General features: G+C 61.0%; 3 protein-coding genes across 7 annotated transcripts in view; all 3 read left to right on the forward strand.

Annotated features, from left to right (window-relative positions):
- Positions 1–7,340, forward strand: part of DIS3L2 (DIS3 like 3'-5' exoribonuclease 2) — a 200,361-nt gene extending 193,021 nt beyond the window's left edge. For all 5 annotated transcript variants that reach the window (XM_068953694.1, XM_068953695.1, XM_068953696.1 and 2 more), the window contains 5 exons: positions 1,771–1,918; positions 2,236–2,366; positions 2,552–2,656; positions 3,490–3,591; positions 6,773–7,340. In XM_068953694.1, coding sequence (XP_068809795.1) covers positions 1,771–1,918; positions 2,236–2,366; positions 2,552–2,656; positions 3,490–3,591; positions 6,773–6,871 — 585 coding nt within the window. In that variant the 3' untranslated portion in view covers positions 6,872–7,340. The remainder of the gene's footprint in view (positions 1–1,770; positions 1,919–2,235; positions 2,367–2,551; positions 2,657–3,489; positions 3,592–6,772) is intronic.
- Positions 7,341–9,353: 2,013 nt separating this feature from the next.
- LOC104148870 (intestinal-type alkaline phosphatase-like) lies at positions 9,354–14,031 on the forward strand. The gene is made up of 11 exons (XM_068954436.1): positions 9,354–9,550; positions 10,277–10,393; positions 11,270–11,385; positions 11,460–11,634; positions 11,758–11,930; positions 12,111–12,245; positions 12,333–12,402; positions 12,567–12,665; positions 12,920–13,111; positions 13,259–13,375; positions 13,590–14,031. The coding sequence occupies exons 1-11, from the start codon at positions 9,478–9,480 to the stop codon at positions 13,874–13,876; spliced, it is 1,554 nt and encodes a 517-aa protein (XP_068810537.1). The 5' UTR covers positions 9,354–9,477; the 3' UTR covers positions 13,877–14,031.
- A 676-nt stretch (positions 14,032–14,707) lies between these two features.
- On the forward strand, positions 14,708–18,069 carry LOC104148871 (intestinal-type alkaline phosphatase-like). The gene is made up of 11 exons (XM_068954434.1): positions 14,708–14,870; positions 15,279–15,395; positions 15,479–15,594; positions 15,772–15,946; positions 16,071–16,243; positions 16,343–16,477; positions 16,562–16,634; positions 16,741–16,873; positions 17,053–17,246; positions 17,501–17,614; positions 17,707–18,069. The coding sequence occupies exons 1-11, from the start codon at positions 14,801–14,803 to the stop codon at positions 17,967–17,969; spliced, it is 1,563 nt and encodes a 520-aa protein (XP_068810535.1). The 5' UTR covers positions 14,708–14,800; the 3' UTR covers positions 17,970–18,069.
- Positions 18,070–18,224: the final 155 nt, after the last annotated feature.

The following is an 18,224-nucleotide window of genomic DNA, read 5'->3' on the forward strand; positions in this document are numbered from 1 at the left end:
TTGCCTTGTGCTGTTGAGCGTAGGGGAAGGTAAGAGCCCTTCCTTGTGGCTTTCTCTTGCAAAGAGCTTTGATCTAAGCCAACCTTGCACCGTTAGACTTGCATGCTCTGCCATCCTCCTGCCCAGGAGCCTGGCTTAGGTACCCATAAACGCCCCTGTAATATTATGCTTTCTGTAAGCATGAGATGCTCATCTTCTCCTGCACCAGCCTCCAAAGCAAGAAAGCCCAGCCCTGGGAGCTCAGCATCTCTCCCTGCACAGCCGCACAGAGCCTTGTTCAGTGGGAGCTGAGCTAATTGAGTGGAGATCATACTTTGTGGAGTCCATCAGAAACAATTTAGTTCTGGGTTGTGGAAATTGGCAGCCATCAGAGCTCCTATCCCAGCTCTTGGGTCTCATAATAGGGCCGGGACTGATGCTGCTTTTTTTAACCTGCTCTGTTTACTTGCCCGGATCAGTATGTTGCTGCTCAGCAGGAGCTGGCTGTGCTGCTGGGCTGGAGAGCGGAGGAGACAGCTGCCCAAACTGTGGATCCCAGGACAGCTCTGTAATCAGAGCCAGCTACTCCTATTGTTTTTAAATCTTTTGCTCTTATTTTTAAACGGGTTCATTCAATCGCCACTGTGCCATGACCCCACTGCAACCCCCCTGACCTGCCCAGCCTACCCTCCCCGCTTGAGCTCTGGCCCTATTGTTTTCCCAGCCCTGAGGGCTGGTGTTTCACAGATGTAAAAATAAAAGCTGTAACATGTGTGATAACAGGGGTGGCGCAGCCAAGCGAGGTTCCCGTTGAAGAGGCTGCTGGGAAGCACGGGGCCGACAGAGGCTGGGTGTTGATGTAGCTGGGTCATCCAGCCGCTCGGCTTCCCAGCTGCTGTTGTGGAAGGAGGCAGCGGGGATCACAGCGGGGCTGGCTCCTCCTCGGAGGCGAGCAGGGGAGCCGCTCATCCTGGCCGCCGGTGCTCTCCAAGCAGGGATGACAGATGTGTGGAACCTGCGGCCTCAGCCAGGACCAGAAAAGAGCCTGGTATGGGAGCTGCTTTGGGAGCCTGCTTGTCAGGAGAGCGTCCGTTGTTGTGGGCATGGGACGGGCTGGGCTCTCCCCTACCCGTTTGCTCCTCTCCAGAGGATGGTTAGGTGGCGAACAGGCCCCAAAACTTGAGCAGACACAAGAGGCTGCTTAAACCCAAGCATGAGAAAGTCAGTGCAGTCATTGGGGACAGCCAGAGCAAGCTCTGCCCAGGTGCTGGGCACTGTGAGGGGGGCACAGGGCATGCGGATCGACAGGCAGCTTGGCAGCCAGGAGCTCCCTGCAGATGGCTTTACCCCCTTCCTTGTTTATATGGCTCCTGGAGCACTTGCCTTGTGTCTACGCAGCCTGAACAGGGCAATGGGTGAAGGACGATCAGCTGCTTGGCTCAGAGCAGCTGGGGTGCCCTGTTAGCCCGTCTCACAGACACAGATCCTTCCAGGCTTGTGCAGAGACCTGCCACCATCTCTCTGTCTTGCTCCTCCAGGAAGGTGTGGCAGGAGAGCTCAGCTGGGAGCATAAGGGTGAGCACACTGATGTGCCATCAGCATCTCTTAGGACAGAGGGAGAGAGGCCCTCCTGGGCTAATCTGTGCCGTGGCTCAGGGATAGGAGGACAAGTTCTCCCCAGCGCCGTAAAACCCTCCTGGCTCTCACTGCCCAGCAGAGCTGCCACATGTGAGGATCCAGGAGGGTTTGCATCTGTGCTCACACCCTTCCCTTGCTTCTCACCACTTTCAGATGGCCCTCTACTTCTGCACTGGAGTCCTAGAGGACGAGACCCTCTTCCGCCACTATGCCCTCAACGTGCCCTTCTACACGCACTTCACCTCGCCCATCCGCCGCTATGCGGATATCATCGTGCACCGACTCCTCTCTGCCTCGCTCGGTGAGTGGCGCGGGGCTGCTCTGTGCTGTGTGTCCAGCACCCGCCGCTGCACGGCAGCTCCAGGCGAGGGGAGGAGGCAGCTCTACCTGGCACCAGCAGAACTCCTGGGTTTCTGCCTTGCCTGCCATGGGTCTTGGAGACAGGATGCTTGGAGTCTGCTTCCCACAAGGGCAGCTCTCTGGCATGTTGGTGCCCTTGACCTGGCAGGGGGATGTGGGAGAGCTGGTCATCCAGGTCCAGGCTGCTGTGGCGCAGCTCAGAGCCGGAGGGAGGATAGCCCCTTCACTGTGGCTTATTTCCTCTCGCTCCCACCCCAGGCACCAGCTGCCCCATCAAGATGGAGAAGGACGCCATCCAGCAACAGGCAGACCACTGCAATGACCGGAAGATGGCTTCCAAGCGGGTGCAGGAGCTCAGCGCTGACCTCTTCTTCGCCATCTTTGTCAGGGTAAGTGCTGCAAATTCCCCAAGGTAACTCTGGGTTTCCCTATGAAGGCCTAGCCTGGACCATCACAGGGTACACAGCCACCATCACCAGCAGAGCTCCAGGGAACCACTGTGCTGAGATGGGGCTCTCCATGGGGACGGCTGGGTGTGGGATGCTAGTGTAGTGACAGCACTGTCTCTTGGCAGGAGTGTGGTCCTCTGGAGTCAGAGGCTATGGTGATGGGTGTCCTGAACGAGGCCTTTGACGTCCTGGTGCTGAAGTTTGGAGTGCAGAAGCGCATCTACTGCAATGTAAGCGCCTCTCCCTAACTGCCCGCCTTACAATAACAGCGCCAGTGCTGCCTCACCGGAGAAGGCCGCAGCAAGACTGGCAACAGCCTGGGTCGTTGGAGCAGGCAGTGCATGTCCTGGTGCTCCTCTGGGTGAGCCCCGCTGCCCCAGAGCTGCTTCTGAGCTGGGCCAGCCAGAGGGGTGGGAGCCAAGGGACAGGGTGAGGGGGCTACGGCCGCTGGAAACAGATTCCAGGCAGAAACGCCCCTGTTGGCTCTGCCTGGCGTTTCCCCAGCCTGCTGCCAGCAGAGCACGAGGAGCCGGAGATGTGGAGCAGCCCAGTCTCTGAGACCAGGTTCTCCCCACTATGTTTTGTGGGTGATCTAGTCCAGATAAAAGGAAATAAAGGCAAGTTTGTGGGGACAGAGATCAACACAGGTCTGAAGTGCGGAAAGGGAGTGAGGTTGGTTTTCATTTCATTTAATCGCACAGTATATCTAGGGCCATGACAGCTCCACTGTAGGCTAGCACCTGCGGTTAGTGACAGCATCTTCTCTTAATAACCTGGTTATATGGCTGGCAATGACATCTTTAAACAGGACATATAGCATGATGTATGGGCAGTTTGTGTATCACAGCAGCCCCTGATTTACGTGCTCAGCTCAGACTCAGAGGCTGCTGCACCTTGGCTGTTACAGAGATGCAGAGGACTTTATGCAGTGTGCTGGGCAAAAGCAGCGTCATCCCCAACCGCAGTCAAAGTAGAGGACACTGGGGTGAGGGAACGTCGCTGGGGGAGCAGGGCAGGGGGTGCCAGGGGCGCAGACTGTTCCCAACGCACTCCCTGCCCACAGGCACTGCCTTTGCTGGGCTTCCAGTTCCAGAAGGTGGGGAGGAAGCCGGAGCTGACACTCATGTGGGAGCCCGAGAGGCCGGAGCAGGAGGCTGTGTCCCAGGTAAGGACATGAGAAGGGCTCACAGCGCCAGGGGCAGGGGTGGAGGCTGTGTCCGACATGTGGCTGGATCTGGGAGGCCTAATCACCTCTCATGCTGTGGGGTCCTGCTGTCCCCTCCCCAGTGACCCTGGCCTCAGCCTTTCCTCTCCCAGTAGGGCTTGCACCCAGCACTGCTCTGTCCCATGGCTGACCCCTCCGTGGCCTTCAGAGACTGCCCTGCCTGCTGTATGCGCTGCCTCCCAATTTAGTTTCCTTCCTGAATTTAATTAGCATGCTGTTTACTTCCCTCCCCCAGTTCATCAATTAAGATGTTAAACAAAATCAGGCCTAAGGTGGCTCCTGTCTAGGCTCTTCCCCCTATTCTGGCTTTTCTTTCTCCCCTCTGTGGCACGGCCCATCCATGTGACAGGGCTGAGACCCGATTAGGAGGAATTTTTTAAGTCAAACTTTCTGAGATGTGGTATCAAATGGTTTAACATCATCTGGAAATCTCTCCCTTGGGTCCCTGTCATCTATTAACTCGGTAACTCAATCAAAGGGAGCAATCACGTTTGTCTGGCTTGACTAAGTGGTGCCTCTGCCAACTTTTGTCTGGTGTTGCTATAAAATCATAGCTGTTGTTTGCTGATGATCTCTGTTGATTTGTACTGATTTGTGTTGATTGCTGGTGATCTCTGCTGGGTGCCTGGTGGGGACAGGAGGTTTGAATACAGACCTATCCCTGCACGGATCCATGCTCTGGGTAGCTATGGGTTTGAACCCTGTCTCCTGGGCCCAGCACAACCCATCCTTGCTTCTGATTATGGCTGCAGGCCACCTGGTACAGAGCCAGGTGTTGGCTCTGGCCGGACCCGCAGGCTTGCCATGCAGGGCTGAATGAAAGGGGCCAAGCTGACTCCTCTAGCTGATATGACACATGTCCTGGGAAATTCCTTTCTTTCCAAGGGAGATCTTGCAGGCTCGGAGGGATCAGAGTCAGCAGAGCTCCCCAGCTGCTGAAGGCCTTTCCGCAGGACTGGCCTCGCTTTGGAGCTGAGCTTTCCTTTCTAATCTTGCTTGGCTCAGGGAAGCCCCCTGGACACATCCCCAAGTGGCCTCAATTCCTCCTTTCCTACAGGAGCTGGTATCACTTACACCTTAGCAGGGATCTGCATGAAAAATGATGCCCCAGCCTGAACAGGGCCCATTTTGGTTAAGTAAACATTTGGTGATGGAGGAAACTCCTCCATGAGTCCTCCACGCCTCCTAAGAAAACACCAGAGCCCTCTCCTGGGAGTGCGCTCTGAGCTGTCCTCCGAGCCAGCAGATCCCTGAGTCAATAAATCTCCAACCCTGGGACCAGCTGGACCCTCTGGAAACTGTGCTGAACCAACGAGAAACGTCACTCTGATGTCCCATGGTGAAGAGCACCCCCTTCTCCCTGCCTGACCCCGCACTTGGCATCTGCTTCCCAGTTTGTCTGAACCCAGCCAGCAGCAGGAACATCTGGGAAGGTTGTTTGTGGAAAGCCGTGCAGCATGCCAGGATCTGGGCTGGCCAGCCCCACTGCAGAGAGGAGGTGTGGGTCCCTGCCCTACACATTACCTCCCATCCCTCCCCCAGCTCCAGGATATCATCAGGATATTAGCGATCATTACTCAGGGCTTGAGTATGAAGTGGGTCGAAGACTTGAGGGGTTTGATGTGGGATCGGGCTGTTCCCTGGCAGTTCAGCAAAGGGATGAGGCAGGATTCCTGTAGGAGAGCCCTGGAGGGTTCGTGGTCCTCATTTGACTCCTCCAGGCTTGGGGGGCTGCCCCATGGCCACAGCCCCCATGCATGTGCCAGGGCAGGCATGGGGGCTGCTTGCTGCTGCAGCAGGGTCCTATTCGAGCCGGCCAGCCCAGCAGCTTTCTGGGGAGTTGTCTGCGAAAGGGTTGCCCTGTAGCTTGCTCCTCGCTGACCACTTTGACACATTTAAGTCTAAATGAGATTCTCCAGCTCTGAATGTTTAATCTGGAGTGGCAGGAGCCGGAAAGGGTTTGACAAAGTTACCCTGCGTGGCTCCACACCTACTCCTCCTTCCTGACAGCCTTGAGCAGACGGCCCCATCGGAGCACCGCTGCAGAGCGAGACGTGGGGATGTGGTCCTAGATAGCATAGATACCAAGAAAAGAGGCTGATCCTGCAAATACCAGAGCATGGCCCTGCAGTGGTCACCGTGGTCTGTTCATGGCCACACACCTGCTGGAGCTGGGGTTGTAAATGAGCAGGTGCTCTCGAAGGTGGTGAAGCTGCTGAGCTGAGCTGGCTGGGATGCGGCTGCCTCTTTCTCTGGATGGAGAGAATCCCGTGACCTCTGCAGAAGGGGCTGCGGGTGGCCCCTTCTTGATGTCCCAGCCAGCCCGTTAACCGTTGCGAGTAGATCTGATCGATGCTTCAGGTTTCTAATCTGCACAATTGCATGCGCAGATTGATTCAGAGGGCAGGGGAGGCAGTGGCAGCCAGCAGTGCATTCCTGAGTGGGAGGAATTGATTTTCTGGAGTCTTTATTCCCTTGTGTCTCATCCAATATGCTCCCTGCCTGGGTCCCCTCTCGCTATACAGTCAAGAGAGGTCATTACCTCATTGTGGGGATGCTGAGAAAACACCTAGGATCATTTGGAAAACCCTTCTCACTGCTGCTCTCCTTTGGCACTTTGCCAAGTTATCTTATTAAGTGATGTTCTGCATTTTCTGGATGGAAAAACGAGACACAGACAGGCTTCAGGGGAGACTGGGACCTAACGCCAAGGGCACAGTCTCCCACACTCCTTCCCTGACCATGCAGAGAACAAGATCAGGGGCCTGATCGGGCTGGTGTAAGTGCAGATGTAGCTTGTGAGGCTCTTTTCAGTCGGTCTGGGTTCCCTGGCTGGCTTTGCGGCACAGCCCAGGCACGGCTGGGTCTGCACTGTGGTGCCACACTTGAAGACACTGTGCAGGCAAATAGGGGCCACAGTTGTGCAGACCTCCTTCAGCCCCAGCCCTGTGAGCACCTTCCATCCCAGCAGAGCTGTTTTAAGCTGTCCTACCCTATTGCCCCAGTCTTTGGTGGATGCTGTGGCAGAGGCCGCAGAAGCCAGCACAGCTCTAACCAAACCCTGGGTTGGTGCCAACCTGTCTGAGAAACTCCCTTCTCTCTCTGTCTGCCCCCGCTGAAGGTGATCACCATTTTCACGCTGGTGGAGGTTGTGCTGAAGTCGGATGGTGTCCCGCTCAAATACAGCGCCGTGATCAAGAGACCGGGCTCAGAGAAGTGAGTGCCTCTGGCCTCCACTTGCTCCCTGCTGCCAGTAGTTTGTCACCGCCCAGGCCTTACACCGCACTGACACCCACGGGGGACGGAGAGGACTGACAAGGAGTTTGGGGTTTTGATTTTTAAGCCAATGTCATTTTATTTCTGGTTTGGATTTTAACTCGGCCTGTCAGACTGGGAGCAGGCTCAGGGCCTGAACCTGCCCCGGACAGGGCATTTCTACTCTCAGATATTTTTAGCTTTATGTTTTTTTTTTTTTTAAGGCAGTGGGTGTCCATCGCTTGCCACCTTGGGTGCCTGTGGCAGGGGCTGAGCGGGGGCACACGTCCCCCGGGAGCAGAGAAGGGCAGCCACGCTTTTTGCTCAGCTCCACGTTCCTGGGCGGGTTGATGTGGGAGGAGGCCGAGGGGCCGTGCAAGAGGGTTTCGTGCTGGGTTGTGTATCATGTAATAAAAGCCGGGTCAGCAGCCGCGTGGGGGACTGCGTGCAGGTTTTATTTTGTCTCCTCCACGTTCCCCAGCCAGGAATCCTAGCAATAACTCCTCTCCCGGGCAGCCCTGTGCCTTCCCCTGCTTGCCGCTTCCCAGGCGGTTGTGAAATCCAGGCAGCGTCGCCTGCCTCCCCCCAGCCCGGTATTTGCTCAGCCGGAGGGTGGGGTGGTCAGGTAGACGTGTGCTCCCGACTCGCGCTCCAGCGGCTAATCCCTCAGTCTGATCCTTTACCAGGAGGATCTGCTCCAGCTGCTCACACCCTGGCCTCCAGCCTAATCTCGCTCAGGGACCGTCCTGCCGGAGACAGGACTGTCCCGGGCTCTGCGCTGCCCCAAGGCTGCACTTTGCCTGCTGCGGAGAGGGCCTGGTTAGGCATTCACGCACAGATCATCCCGGGACACCAAAAAGCACGTGCGATGTCCTCGCTTCTCTCTTCCCCTCGAGAGAGCAAGTGTCCAGCCCCTCGCCCGGGACTGTTCCCTGCTGCCTGTCCCCATGTCCCCCATCCGCTCTGTCCCACGCCAGCCCTCGCAGCTGGCTGCCACCAGAGCTGATGCTCACCATGGCCGGGCGAGCACCCAGGCTGGCTCTGGGCTGCAGGATGGGCACAGGGGTGAGAGGAGACCAAGTCCTTCCGAACAAGCAAGAACGACTCTTCAGCTCCCTTCGGTGGTTTCCTTTTCTTCCTGGCTCAGGGACTTCCTGGCCCATCTCTATGCCAGCGTGGCCCGTGGTGAAGGCAGCTGGGAATCAGGGTGTCGTGCAGCAGGCTGGGATCTGGACAGGGAAGGATTCAGGCCCTCTCAGGGCACTCAAGGCAGCCTGGGGAGCTGTAGTCACATCCAGTGGGGACGACCCTTCGCAAGGTGCTTAGCCCTGCTGTCAGGGTGTCCCTGGGGTCAAAGCGCTCGCTGCCTCATCATCCCTGCAGGACCAAGCAACCGTGAGCGAGGCCTGTTGGAGGGATTGGCTTCTGGCACGAGGGGGTGGATCCATCACACCAGGCAGGGAGAGGAGTGCAGGGGGCTGTGTTTTGCTCTGGCTTGTTCGTCATGACAAACATGGCCTCGGCATGGATGCTTCTGCCCTTTGCGGTAACGGGGAACTGGCCAGACCAGGCTGCCCTGCTCAGGAACGGGCTTTTGGCCCTGTGATGGATCAGGGCTGGCTGCAACATGTTCCCCAAGAGCTGGTGACCTGCAAAAGCTCTCGTGGTCACCAGCAGTCCCCATGGCTTGTGCTACTGACAGCGTCCTTCCAGGTGACCTTCAGGAATCACATGTGGCTCTGTGTGTTGTGGCCCAGCATCCCTGTGCTCCGGCTGGGCTCAGCGTGGGACCTCACCTCTCTCTAACTTCAGATAAGAGAGAGAGTCAAACGAGCCTGCTCGTCCATGGGTTTCCTGCTATTTACCTGACTTTGGTGAACAGAGCTCTTTGTCATGCCCCACAGCAGGCATTTCCCAACGTGGAGTGAGAGCTGGTACCCCGATTGCCCCTGGGAGAGGGCACGCTGCCCCAGTGTGCCCTCTGGCAGGGGGCAGTGAAATGGGCATGGCTGTCCCAGGGCCCTGACAGGCTTGTGTGTAACTATGTCCCCTGGGAGAGGGGACCTGAGGAAACTGCTACTGAAGGTGAGATGTCCTCCCCCTGCCCATCAGCCCAGTGTCCCCCCTCCTTGGAGTTGTCCGTTTGTCTCTCTGGGGAGACGAGTCAAATCCAGCCCAGTCCAGCTCACAGGCTCAGCAAATCTGCAATAAAGGCACTTTGCCCTGCCCCCTGCCTACCTCCCCAGGGATCCCCGCAGACGGCAGCCTGGCCAGCACGGGGGCCTGGGGGCCCTGGGACACCCCAAACAGCCTCAGGGGCCCTGCCTGCCCCAGGGTCACCCTGGACCCCAGGAGCAAGCTAGAGGTCCTTCAGCCCTGGGGGGGATGGTCCCAAGGAGGGCTGGGGACACTGGGAGGGTCCTGGGCAGGACTGGGAGACAGTTCCTGAATGTTATCAGCCCATCGTCTCGCCTGCAGCAGGGCTCAGCCCTCCGGCGGGACAGGGAAGGGCCATAAAGGGCTGCCTGTGAACGCAGGCGGTGTTCAGGGAGGGACCCCAGGGCGGGCAGCATGGGGCAGCCACTCTCCCCGGGGAGCTGCCTCCTCCTCTGCCTCCTCACCCAGCTCTCCACCGCAGCCTCAGGTGAGAGCTCGAACGGGGGCCGCAGGGGGTGGTGGGGTGGGAGCCCTGGGCATGGAGGCGCTGGAGCCAGTGCCCCTTCCCTGGAGCACTCTGTCGTCTCCCCAGGGGACTCATCTCCAACGGGATGCGTCTATCCTGCCCCATGGCAGGGGCATAGCCCCAGGTACCTGGTGAGGAGAAGCCATCCTGGCCATGGCAGGGGCCTCAAGGTGGTTTGGGACCCCCACCTTTGAGGGGGTTTGTCCTAGCCCTGACCGAGCATACCCTGTTCCTGATCGTCCCGAGCCCTGCTGCCCCCCTCACATCCCTGGTGGTGCCCCTTACCGGGCTGTTTTGGATGAAGCAGATTGATAGCCATGGCCGCTTGTGGTTTCTGCACGCTCGCTGCAGACTACACTTACTGCACTTGCTGCATGGGGCTGACGCTTGGGTAGCCAGTGCCCTCTGCGGAGAGGTGTGAGGCACTTCCTAACCAAACCGTGCCTCAGTTTCCCCCTCTGCAGATGGACTCGGGACAACGCTGGGGTTGCCAAAGGCCTGGCTGATCCCTAAATGGCTCCTGGCCCCTCTGAGGCATGGGACTTTGGCTAAATTCACTTAGGTGGAGATGCCCCCCCCCCCACCAGTCTCAGGACCGCCAGGGTGCTCAGGGCCGTGCAGAGCCCGTGGCAGTGCCTCTGATGCTGGGCACAGCCCCGACCCCTGCATCCCCCCCTTCACCTCCAGGCACCGAGAAGAACCCGGACTACTGGAACGAAGGGGCCAGGAGGAGGCTAGAGTCAGCCCTGGCTTTGCAGCCCGTAGCACGGCGAGCCAAAAACATCATCCTCTTCATGGGTGACGGTGAGTCCTCTGGGTCAGGGACCTGGGGTGTCTCAGGGAGCTGTCTGGTGCCCAACTGGGAGCCCACACACAGGGCCAGTGCAGAGATGGGCACTAGCAAGGCGTCTGCATAGCTGTGACCCATAGCGTGGTCCCAAACTCATCACTCAAGCCTGTGCCTCAGTTTACCCAATGGCCTGCTGGGCAGCTCGCTCTTACAGGGGGTGCCCAATGTGGCTAGGCATGAGTTTGTCCTTGGAGTCCTCAAGGAGTTTGGAGTGTGTCTGAGCCTTTGGGAGGGAAAGGGGGGGATCTTACTCATTCCCCAGTTCCCTCAGGATCTGTTGCCTGTGCATAGGGCTGTTCCCCATCCATCACCTCCTTCCCTTTCCCTTGCTCCTTCCCCTCGGCGGTCCCAGTCTTTGGGCCTTCTTGGCCCCAGACAGGGCCTGGGTGCTTGGGGCTACTCCTCAGCCTTTCTTGGAGGCTGGTAGCTCAGAGCTGCAGGGACGGTGACGCCAGGACACTGGATGTTGGGTCAGCTCAACTCTGGGCAGGGACACGGGTGCCTGCCAGGCCCCTTGGCTCATGGGCTCAGCAGTGTCCGGGGCCATTCAGCACCTCTAAGTATCAGCTGGGAAGTCGAGGCAGCGAGAGAGGACAAAGCTGTCCCCTGAAGTGGCTGGCAAGAGGATGGGTCTGGTGCCCTGCAGCCTGAGGGATGGGGACCTCTCCCTAGCAGTGTCCCCATGGTGGCACCAGAAGGGCACTACCCAGCCAGGGTGTTCCTGTGCAGGTTCCCCTCCTGCCCCTTATAAGGTGTCCCCTGCCAGCCCTGGGCAAGATCCTGCCCTGATCCTGGCCCTTTGCCACCCTGTGGCTCTGCTGTGCCTGCAGGCATGGGGCTGCCCACAGTCTCTGCAGCTCGGATCTACCAGGGGCAGCTGGCCGGCGGCTCGGGCGAGGACAGTGTCCTGGCCATGGAGACCTTCCCCCATGTGGCCCTGGCCAAGGTGAGTGGGGCAGTGCCAGTGGCAGTGCCCGTGCTGCCCACTGCCCAAAGCCCTCACCCCCTGCTGGCTTGCAGACCTACACCATCGACCGGCAGGTGCCCGACAGCGCAGGCACGGGCACTGCCTACTTGTGTGGGGTGAAAACCAACGCCAAGACCCTGGGGCTGAGTGGAGCAGCTGTCTACGGCAAATGTCGCACCACTTTTGGCAACGAGGTGGACTCCGTCCTGCACCGGGCCAGGCTGGCAGGTACAGGACAGTGGTGTGCCCCTATTGGAGAGCCCAGCCCAGCACAGCAGGGACATCCCCTGCTTCGGTGGGCTAGACAGGCTCGCCATTCAGCCTGGCTGTAAACCGTGACTCGTGTTGCAGGCAAGTCCGTGGGCATCGTGACAACCACGCGGGTGCAGCATGCGTCCCCCGGGGCTACCTATGCCCACTCGGTCAGCCGGAGCTGGTACGCTGACGCTAACATGCCCAAAGATGCCCTGCGGGAGGGCTGCAAGGACATCGCCTACCAGCTGGTGCACAACACAGACATCAATGTGAGCTGAGGAGCGGGCACCCCGAGGCATGGCAAGGCCAGGCCAGTGCCCCCCTATGGGGAATGCGGGTGTCCCAGGGACATGCAGAGGGGATCGGTTGAGCTGCAGGGCTGGGACCCCTTGGTACTGGGACCTCTAAGCAGCGGCGGTGCAGCTGACAGCTCCCTGGTCCCCTGGCAGGTGATCCTCGGTGGCGGGCGGATGTACATGACCCCCAAGCAGACCCCAGACCCCGAGTACCCAGACGACCCAGCACAGAATGGTGTCAGGAGAGACGGCCTCGATCTGATCGCCGAGTGGCTCGGCTCCAAGGAGGTACCTGTGCCGGGGCAGAGGGGAGCTGGCACTGGGCACCGCGGGGTGCGTGTGAGCTGTTGGCACCATGTCTGCTCTCACTGGCAGGGTGCACACTATGTCTGGGACAAGAAGGGCCTGGATGCAGTTGAGGATGACTCTGTGAGCCACCTTATGGGTAAGAGCATCGCTGCCTTCATCACAGGAAATGCCTCCCCATCCCTGCTCCGGGAGCGCTGCTGTGGCACAAAGCGGGTCCAGTGTGACCCTGCTGCAGGGCATGCGCTGGCCCAGGCACTGTGACATGCCACCCTGCCACCATCCCCTGCTCCGCTCCCCCAGGCCTCTTTGAGCCCAAGGACATGAAGTACGAGCTGAACCGCAACACCTCTACAGACCCCTCCATTGTGGAGATGACAGAAAAGGCCATTCGCATCCTCCGCAAGAACCCTAATGGCTTCTTTCTCTTCGTGGAAGATGAGTAGCCCCAGGCAGCCTCAGCTGGAGGCAGAGAGGGTGGGGTGTGGGTCCTGGGTGACAGGCAGACATCCGGAGGGGGTGGGGTGGGATGTTGGCCCCAGGTGGTGGGTGGGTGTCTGGGAGATGCAGGGTAGGATGCGGGTCCCAGTGGTGGGTGGGCATCCCCAGGGCCCGGTGCAGCAGGTGAGGCTGTGACGGCCGCATTGCCCATGCAGGTGGTAGGATCGACCATGGCCACCACAGTGGCCGGGCGAAGCAAGCACTGATGGAGACCATTATGCTGGACCAGGCTGTGGCGCGGGCGGGAGAGCTCACGGACCCCTCTGACACCCTCACTGTGGTCACAGCTGATCACTCCCATGTCTTCAGCTTTGGGGGCAATACGCTGCGTGGCAGCTCCATCTTCGGTGGGTCCTGGTGAAGGGCAGTGAGTCTCGCTGCTCTGGCACCCCCATTTTGCTCCTACCAGAGGCGGAAACAGCTGAGCTGGGGCACTGGGGAGAGGCACCCAGCTTGGACAGCGGGTGACTGTGCTTCTTCCCCCCTGGTGCCAGGACTGGCCCCCAAAAAAGCCAAGGACAAGCGAGCCTACACCAGCATCCTCTACGGCAACGGGCCTGGCTACAGCATCCGTGATGGAGGCCGCCCAGCCGCCAGCCTCCCAGCTGCAGGTAGGAGCCTGCTGGGGAGTGGAGGAGGGTGCAGCACAGCGAGGAGGCTGGGGCAGCATCCTGCAGCCATGGCCACCGTGGCCACGTGGGGTCCCGGTGACACTGGGGCAGGAATCATCCCAACACTGGGGCAGCAAGAGCTGCTCCCCACAATGGGTTGGGGAGTGTACTGCCCACCCCCCCCCCCAGCCCCATTTTTCCTGCCCTACTCCAGAGGACAAGGACTACCGGCAGCAGGCGGCCGTACCCCTGGAGTCAGAGACCCACGGCGGCGAGGACGTGGCCGTGCTGGCCAAGGGCCCCATGGCGCACCTCTTCCACGGCGTGCAGGAGCAGCACTACATCGCTCACGTTCTGGCCTACGCCGCCTGCCTCGAGCCCTATGCCACCGAGCCTGCCTGCGGGGAGTCCCGCAGGGCGTCCCATGGACCTCAGTGCTCCTCACAGCCCGTGCTCACTCTCCTGGCCCTCTGCCTGGCCTCCCACCTGGCAGGGGGCTGAGAGCCATGCTTCAACCCGGCTGCCCCTGGCCCCATCTGCCATCTCAGTGGCCAGCTCCCCACTGTGGTCAACCTCAGGGAACATAATAAAACTCAGGTTGCTCAACTTCATCTCCCCTCCAGGGGTTTGCAGCTGTGGCTGCCTCTTAAGGAGCTACCCATGCCTCATTTTCCCCTATTACTCATGGGCCACCCCGGGATGCCTACAACACTGGAGGCATTGGGATGAAGCAGGAGATGAACCAAGGGTGAAGGGAGGCCCTGTCCACCCAATCTCAGCCCTGGTCATGGGGGTACCCCACTGTGGGATGGTTAGGGGGAGCTTGTGGGGCTTCAAGCTGCTGCACCAGGCTGGGGTGCAGCCTGGCAGAGGGCTTGGCACTGTCCTGGCAAGGGCTGGGCAGTGACTTTTAGTCCACGAGTGGATTTTGTGCTTGCGGAAGTGTGGGACAGAAAGCAAAGCTGCTCGGTGCACAAATGATCCCTCCAACGAGCTCTCCTGATGCCCTCTCAGCCCCAGGTCCAACGCTCAGCCCTGCCCGCTGCACTCTCCTGGCCAGAGCATCCCTCGCACGCAGGACTCTGTCCCCTCCTCACCTGGCACTGCGACACCACGTCTGGGGAGGTGACCCCTGCCAGGCACTGCCCGTCCTCTCCCCGCCTCCCCCGGCCTCCGTTTGCAGCCCCTCTGAATCCACCCATCCATCTCCTCGGTGCCAGCAATTAGCCAGATTGATAAAAAGACGTCGGTAGCCCATCCCCATGGCCTTTGCGCTGGCTGCCCAGCATGACGCCAGTATATCAGGGAAAGGCCCAGTACCTCCACCTGGCTACGCGCCCCGCTTATCCGAGTCCAAAGTCCCCACAACCCCAGCTCTGCCGAAACTGGAGGCTCTGCAGCCGTGTCGGACATCCAGATCCCACTATGCAGCGCCTGGCACCCTTCGTGCTCTGCCTGAGCCTCTGGGCTGGGCTTGGCAGCACCATCATCCCAGGCAGGAATGGGCCCGGGGGCTTTCACTGGCGGGAAAAGGGGGCACCTGGCAGGGCATGAGCTGCCCCTGGGGTGGATCTGGGGGGAGCAGGGGCTGCACAGCTCTGGGAGGGTTAATGGGTGCTAGGGGGCATCTCTGCTTTTCTGGAGACTTTGGGCTTGTTTCCCCAGGGGATTGAAGGTTTTTTTTGGGGGGGGGGAGTGGGGTGGGGAATGCAAGGTGCCTGTAGCCCCCGCACAGTTTTGGCCCTCATCCCACCTGGTTCACGTGGCTTTTCAATCCCCGGCTGTGTTTTTCCATGAGTGGGAGCCTGATGGAGGCAGCGGGCCCAGGGATGCCTGGGGATGCTGGGTGCCCTGGGGAGCGCGTGCCAGGGAGCTGGGTCTAACAGGAGCTGCCCTTTCCCAGTGGAGGAGGAGAAGCCGTCCTTCTGGAACAATCAGGCAGCCACGGCCATCGAAGCTGCCTTGCAGCTCCAGCCCAAGCTGAGACAAGCCAAAAACCTCATCCTCTTCCTTGGGGATGGTGAGTGCTGCTGGGCACCTCAGCTGGGGCACAGCAAGGGCACCTGGTCCAGAGGGCAACTCAGGACCTCTCTCCTGGCCCAGGCTTCGGGATCCCGACCATCACAGCCACCCGGATCCTAAATGGGCAAATGCAAGGGAAGCTGGGCCCTGAGACATCACTCACCCTGGATACTTTCCCCTACGTGGCTCTCTCCAAGGTAAATCCTCTCCTCCCTGGGCCCGGCAGTGCCCGTGGGGACACTGGGGCTGCACGCGCAAGGCTTTGCCTCCTGGGTGCAGCAAGGGCTGCAACCCCGTTTGCTGGCAGAGGTGGGGTGGGGGGGCGCCTCCAGCGGTGACCTCCTCCCCTGAGCCATCTCCCGTGTCCTTGGCAGACCTACAGCGTGGACCGGCAGGTGCCCGACAGCGCGAGCACGGCCACGGCGTACCTCTGCGGGGTGAAGGCCAACTACCAGACAGCGGGGCTGAGCGCGGCCGCCCGCTACTCGCAGTGCAACACCACGGCGGGCAACGAGGTGATCTCGGTGCTGAAGCGAGCCCGCAAAGCCGGTAATGGGGGTGGTAAGAGGGGGGGGGCGGCTCGCGGGGAGAAGGGGCATCCCGCCGCCCCCACGAGCATCCCAAAGGCTGGGGGCTCGGCGCGGTGGCGGCGGGGCCTGACGGCGGGCAACAGGGAAGGCGGTGGGCATCGTGACCACGACGCGGGTGCAGCATGCCTCGCCCTCGGGCGCCTACGCCCACGTGGTGAACCGCAACTGGTACGCCGACGCCAGCATGCCCGCAGACGCCCTGAGCCAGGGCTGCAAGGACATCGCCTGGCAGCTCATCCACAACGTCGACATCAACGTGAGCGCGCCCGGCCGGCCCCGCCGTGGTGGTGGCAGAGCCCCTCCTGCTTCCTCCCCGCGGGACCCCCGCTGATGCTGGGCTGCTCTCCTCCCCTAGGTGATCCTCGGGGGCGGCCGGCAGTACATGACCCCCATGGGGACCCTGGACCCTGAGTACCCCGACTACCCCAGCATGAACGGGATACGCCAGGACGGGCTCAACCTCATCGACATGTGGCTGAAGGCCAGGCCGGTGGGTGAGATGTGGGGACAGTGCTGCTGACGGCCGCCCCAGGAGGGGCTCAGCGGCCGCTGAGCCCCCGGGCTTTGCCTGCAGGGTGCCCAGTACGTATGGAACAGGACGGAGATGCTGGCAGTGGCCGCGGACCCCAACGTGAATTATTTGATGGGTAACGACCCCTTCTTGCCCCTCCGCCCCTAGCCCTGGCACCCAGCGGTGCTCAGCTGCAGGGCTGAGCCTGTCCCCTCCATGTCCTCCTCCCTGCTGCCTCCCAGGGCTGTTCGAGCCCGGCGACCTGAAGTACAACATGACGCAAAACACCACCACGGACCCCACGCTCAGCGAGATGACGGAGGCGGCCATCAAGGTCCTGAGCAGGAACCCCAACGGCTTCTACCTCTTCGTGGAAGATAAGTCAGGGCCAGTGCCAGCAGGGTGGGCAAGAGCTGGGGGACACGTGGGAGCGGGTGGCCTCATCCTCCCCAGCCTCCCAATGCCGGTGCTACTGGGAGGACTGGGCCCAGCGGTGAGGGGGAGGTGGCGGGGCGATGCCAGCAGCCCCCAGCCCACTGGTGACGCCCGCCTGCAGGCGGCAGGATCGACCACGGCCACCACGAAGGCGTGGCCCAGAGGGCGCTGACGGAGGCGGTGGAGTTCGACCACGCCATCAAGCGGGCAGGCGCCATGACGGACGAGGCCCAGACCCTCACCGTGGTCACCGCCGACCACTCGCACGTCTTCTCCTTCGGCGGCTACACGCTGCGCGGCAGCTCCATCTTCGGTAGGCGGCGGGCTTGGTGCGGGGGGAGCTGGGTGCCACGGCTGCGTGGGCAGTCGGGCTCAGCATCATGCTGTGGGGCCAAATTTGTCCCCTGAGAAGTTCCATTTTGGCTCTCCAAGGCCTTCAAGTGAGGCTGAGAGCAGGATACGGCCTGGTGCTGGGTGCTGCCTGCTTTGGGGTGCTTTGGCTGTGCCTGGAGAGATCATCTGGGGGGTTTCTCCTGGGATGATCCCCCTCCAATCTCCTCTCCCCAGGCATAGCCCCCGGCAAAGCCTCTGACCTGAAGAATTACACGTCCATCCTCTACGGCAACGGGCCCGGCTACCTGGGGAGCTCCAACCGGGATGACGTGGACAGCAGCATGGCCGGTGAGGGCACGGGGGCCGTGGCTGGGCGGCGGGATGGGGCTCGGGGCTGCCGCTGCCCCCTTCCCCCCTCACCCCCTTCTCCACCTCCCCAGAGCTGTTCAACTACCGGCAGCAGGCGGCCGTGCCCCTGGTGTCAGAGACCCACGGTGGCGAGGACGTGGCCATCCTGGCCAAGGGCCCCATGGCGCACCTCTTCCACGGCGTGCAGGAGCAGACCTACGTGGCCCACGCCATGGCCTACGCCGCCTGCCTCGAGCCCTACACCTCGTGCCGGCAGCGGGACTCGGCCCCCAGCGCCCGCGCCGGCCCCCTGGCCCTGCTCGTGGCTCCCCTCCTCCTGACCCTCCTCTACTAGCCCCGCGGCTGGCCGGCGGCTCTGTGGAGCATCTCCGGTCCGGAGGGGGCAGCTGCTCCCCGCTCCCAGGATTAATAAACGCGGGACATGACGCCTGGCAGCAGGAGAGACGCGTTGCAAGATGGGGGCCGCTGCCGCACGGGTGGTGGCCGAGGGGGGGATCGCTCCACATCTACACGTGCCTCTCTCGGTCATCCATCAGCACTGCCCGCCGCTGACGGCCCCTGCCCCGCGCGGTCCCCGGGCAGCGCCCCT

Source organism: Struthio camelus, chromosome 9 (genome assembly GCF_040807025.1).
Source record: "Struthio camelus isolate bStrCam1 chromosome 9, bStrCam1.hap1, whole genome shotgun sequence".
Lineage (NCBI taxonomy): Eukaryota > Metazoa > Chordata > Aves > Struthioniformes > Struthionidae > Struthio > Struthio camelus.

Bases quoted from the DNA above. Each gene is read 5' to 3' on its own strand.
- LOC104148870 (XM_068954436.1), top strand. From the start codon at position 9,478: ATGGGGCAGCCACTCTCCCCGGGGAGCTGCCTCCTCCTCTGCCTCCTC. The intron at 11,386-11,459 runs GTGAGTGGGGCA...GCTGGCTTGCAG, and splicing joins CCCATGTGGCCCTGGCCAAG to ACCTACACCATCGACCGGCA. The intron at 12,666-12,919 runs GCAAGAACCCTA...TTGCCCATGCAG, and splicing joins AAAGGCCATTCGCATCCTCC to GTGGTAGGATCGACCATGGC.
- LOC104148871 (XM_068954434.1), top strand. From the start codon at position 14,801: ATGCAGCGCCTGGCACCCTTCGTGCTCTGCCTGAGCCTCTGGGCTGGG. The intron at 15,595-15,771 runs GTAAATCCTCTC...TGTCCTTGGCAG, and splicing joins CCTACGTGGCTCTCTCCAAG to ACCTACAGCGTGGACCGGCA. The intron at 16,244-16,342 runs GTGAGCGCGCCC...CTCCTCCCCTAG, and splicing joins TCCACAACGTCGACATCAAC to GTGATCCTCGGGGGCGGCCG.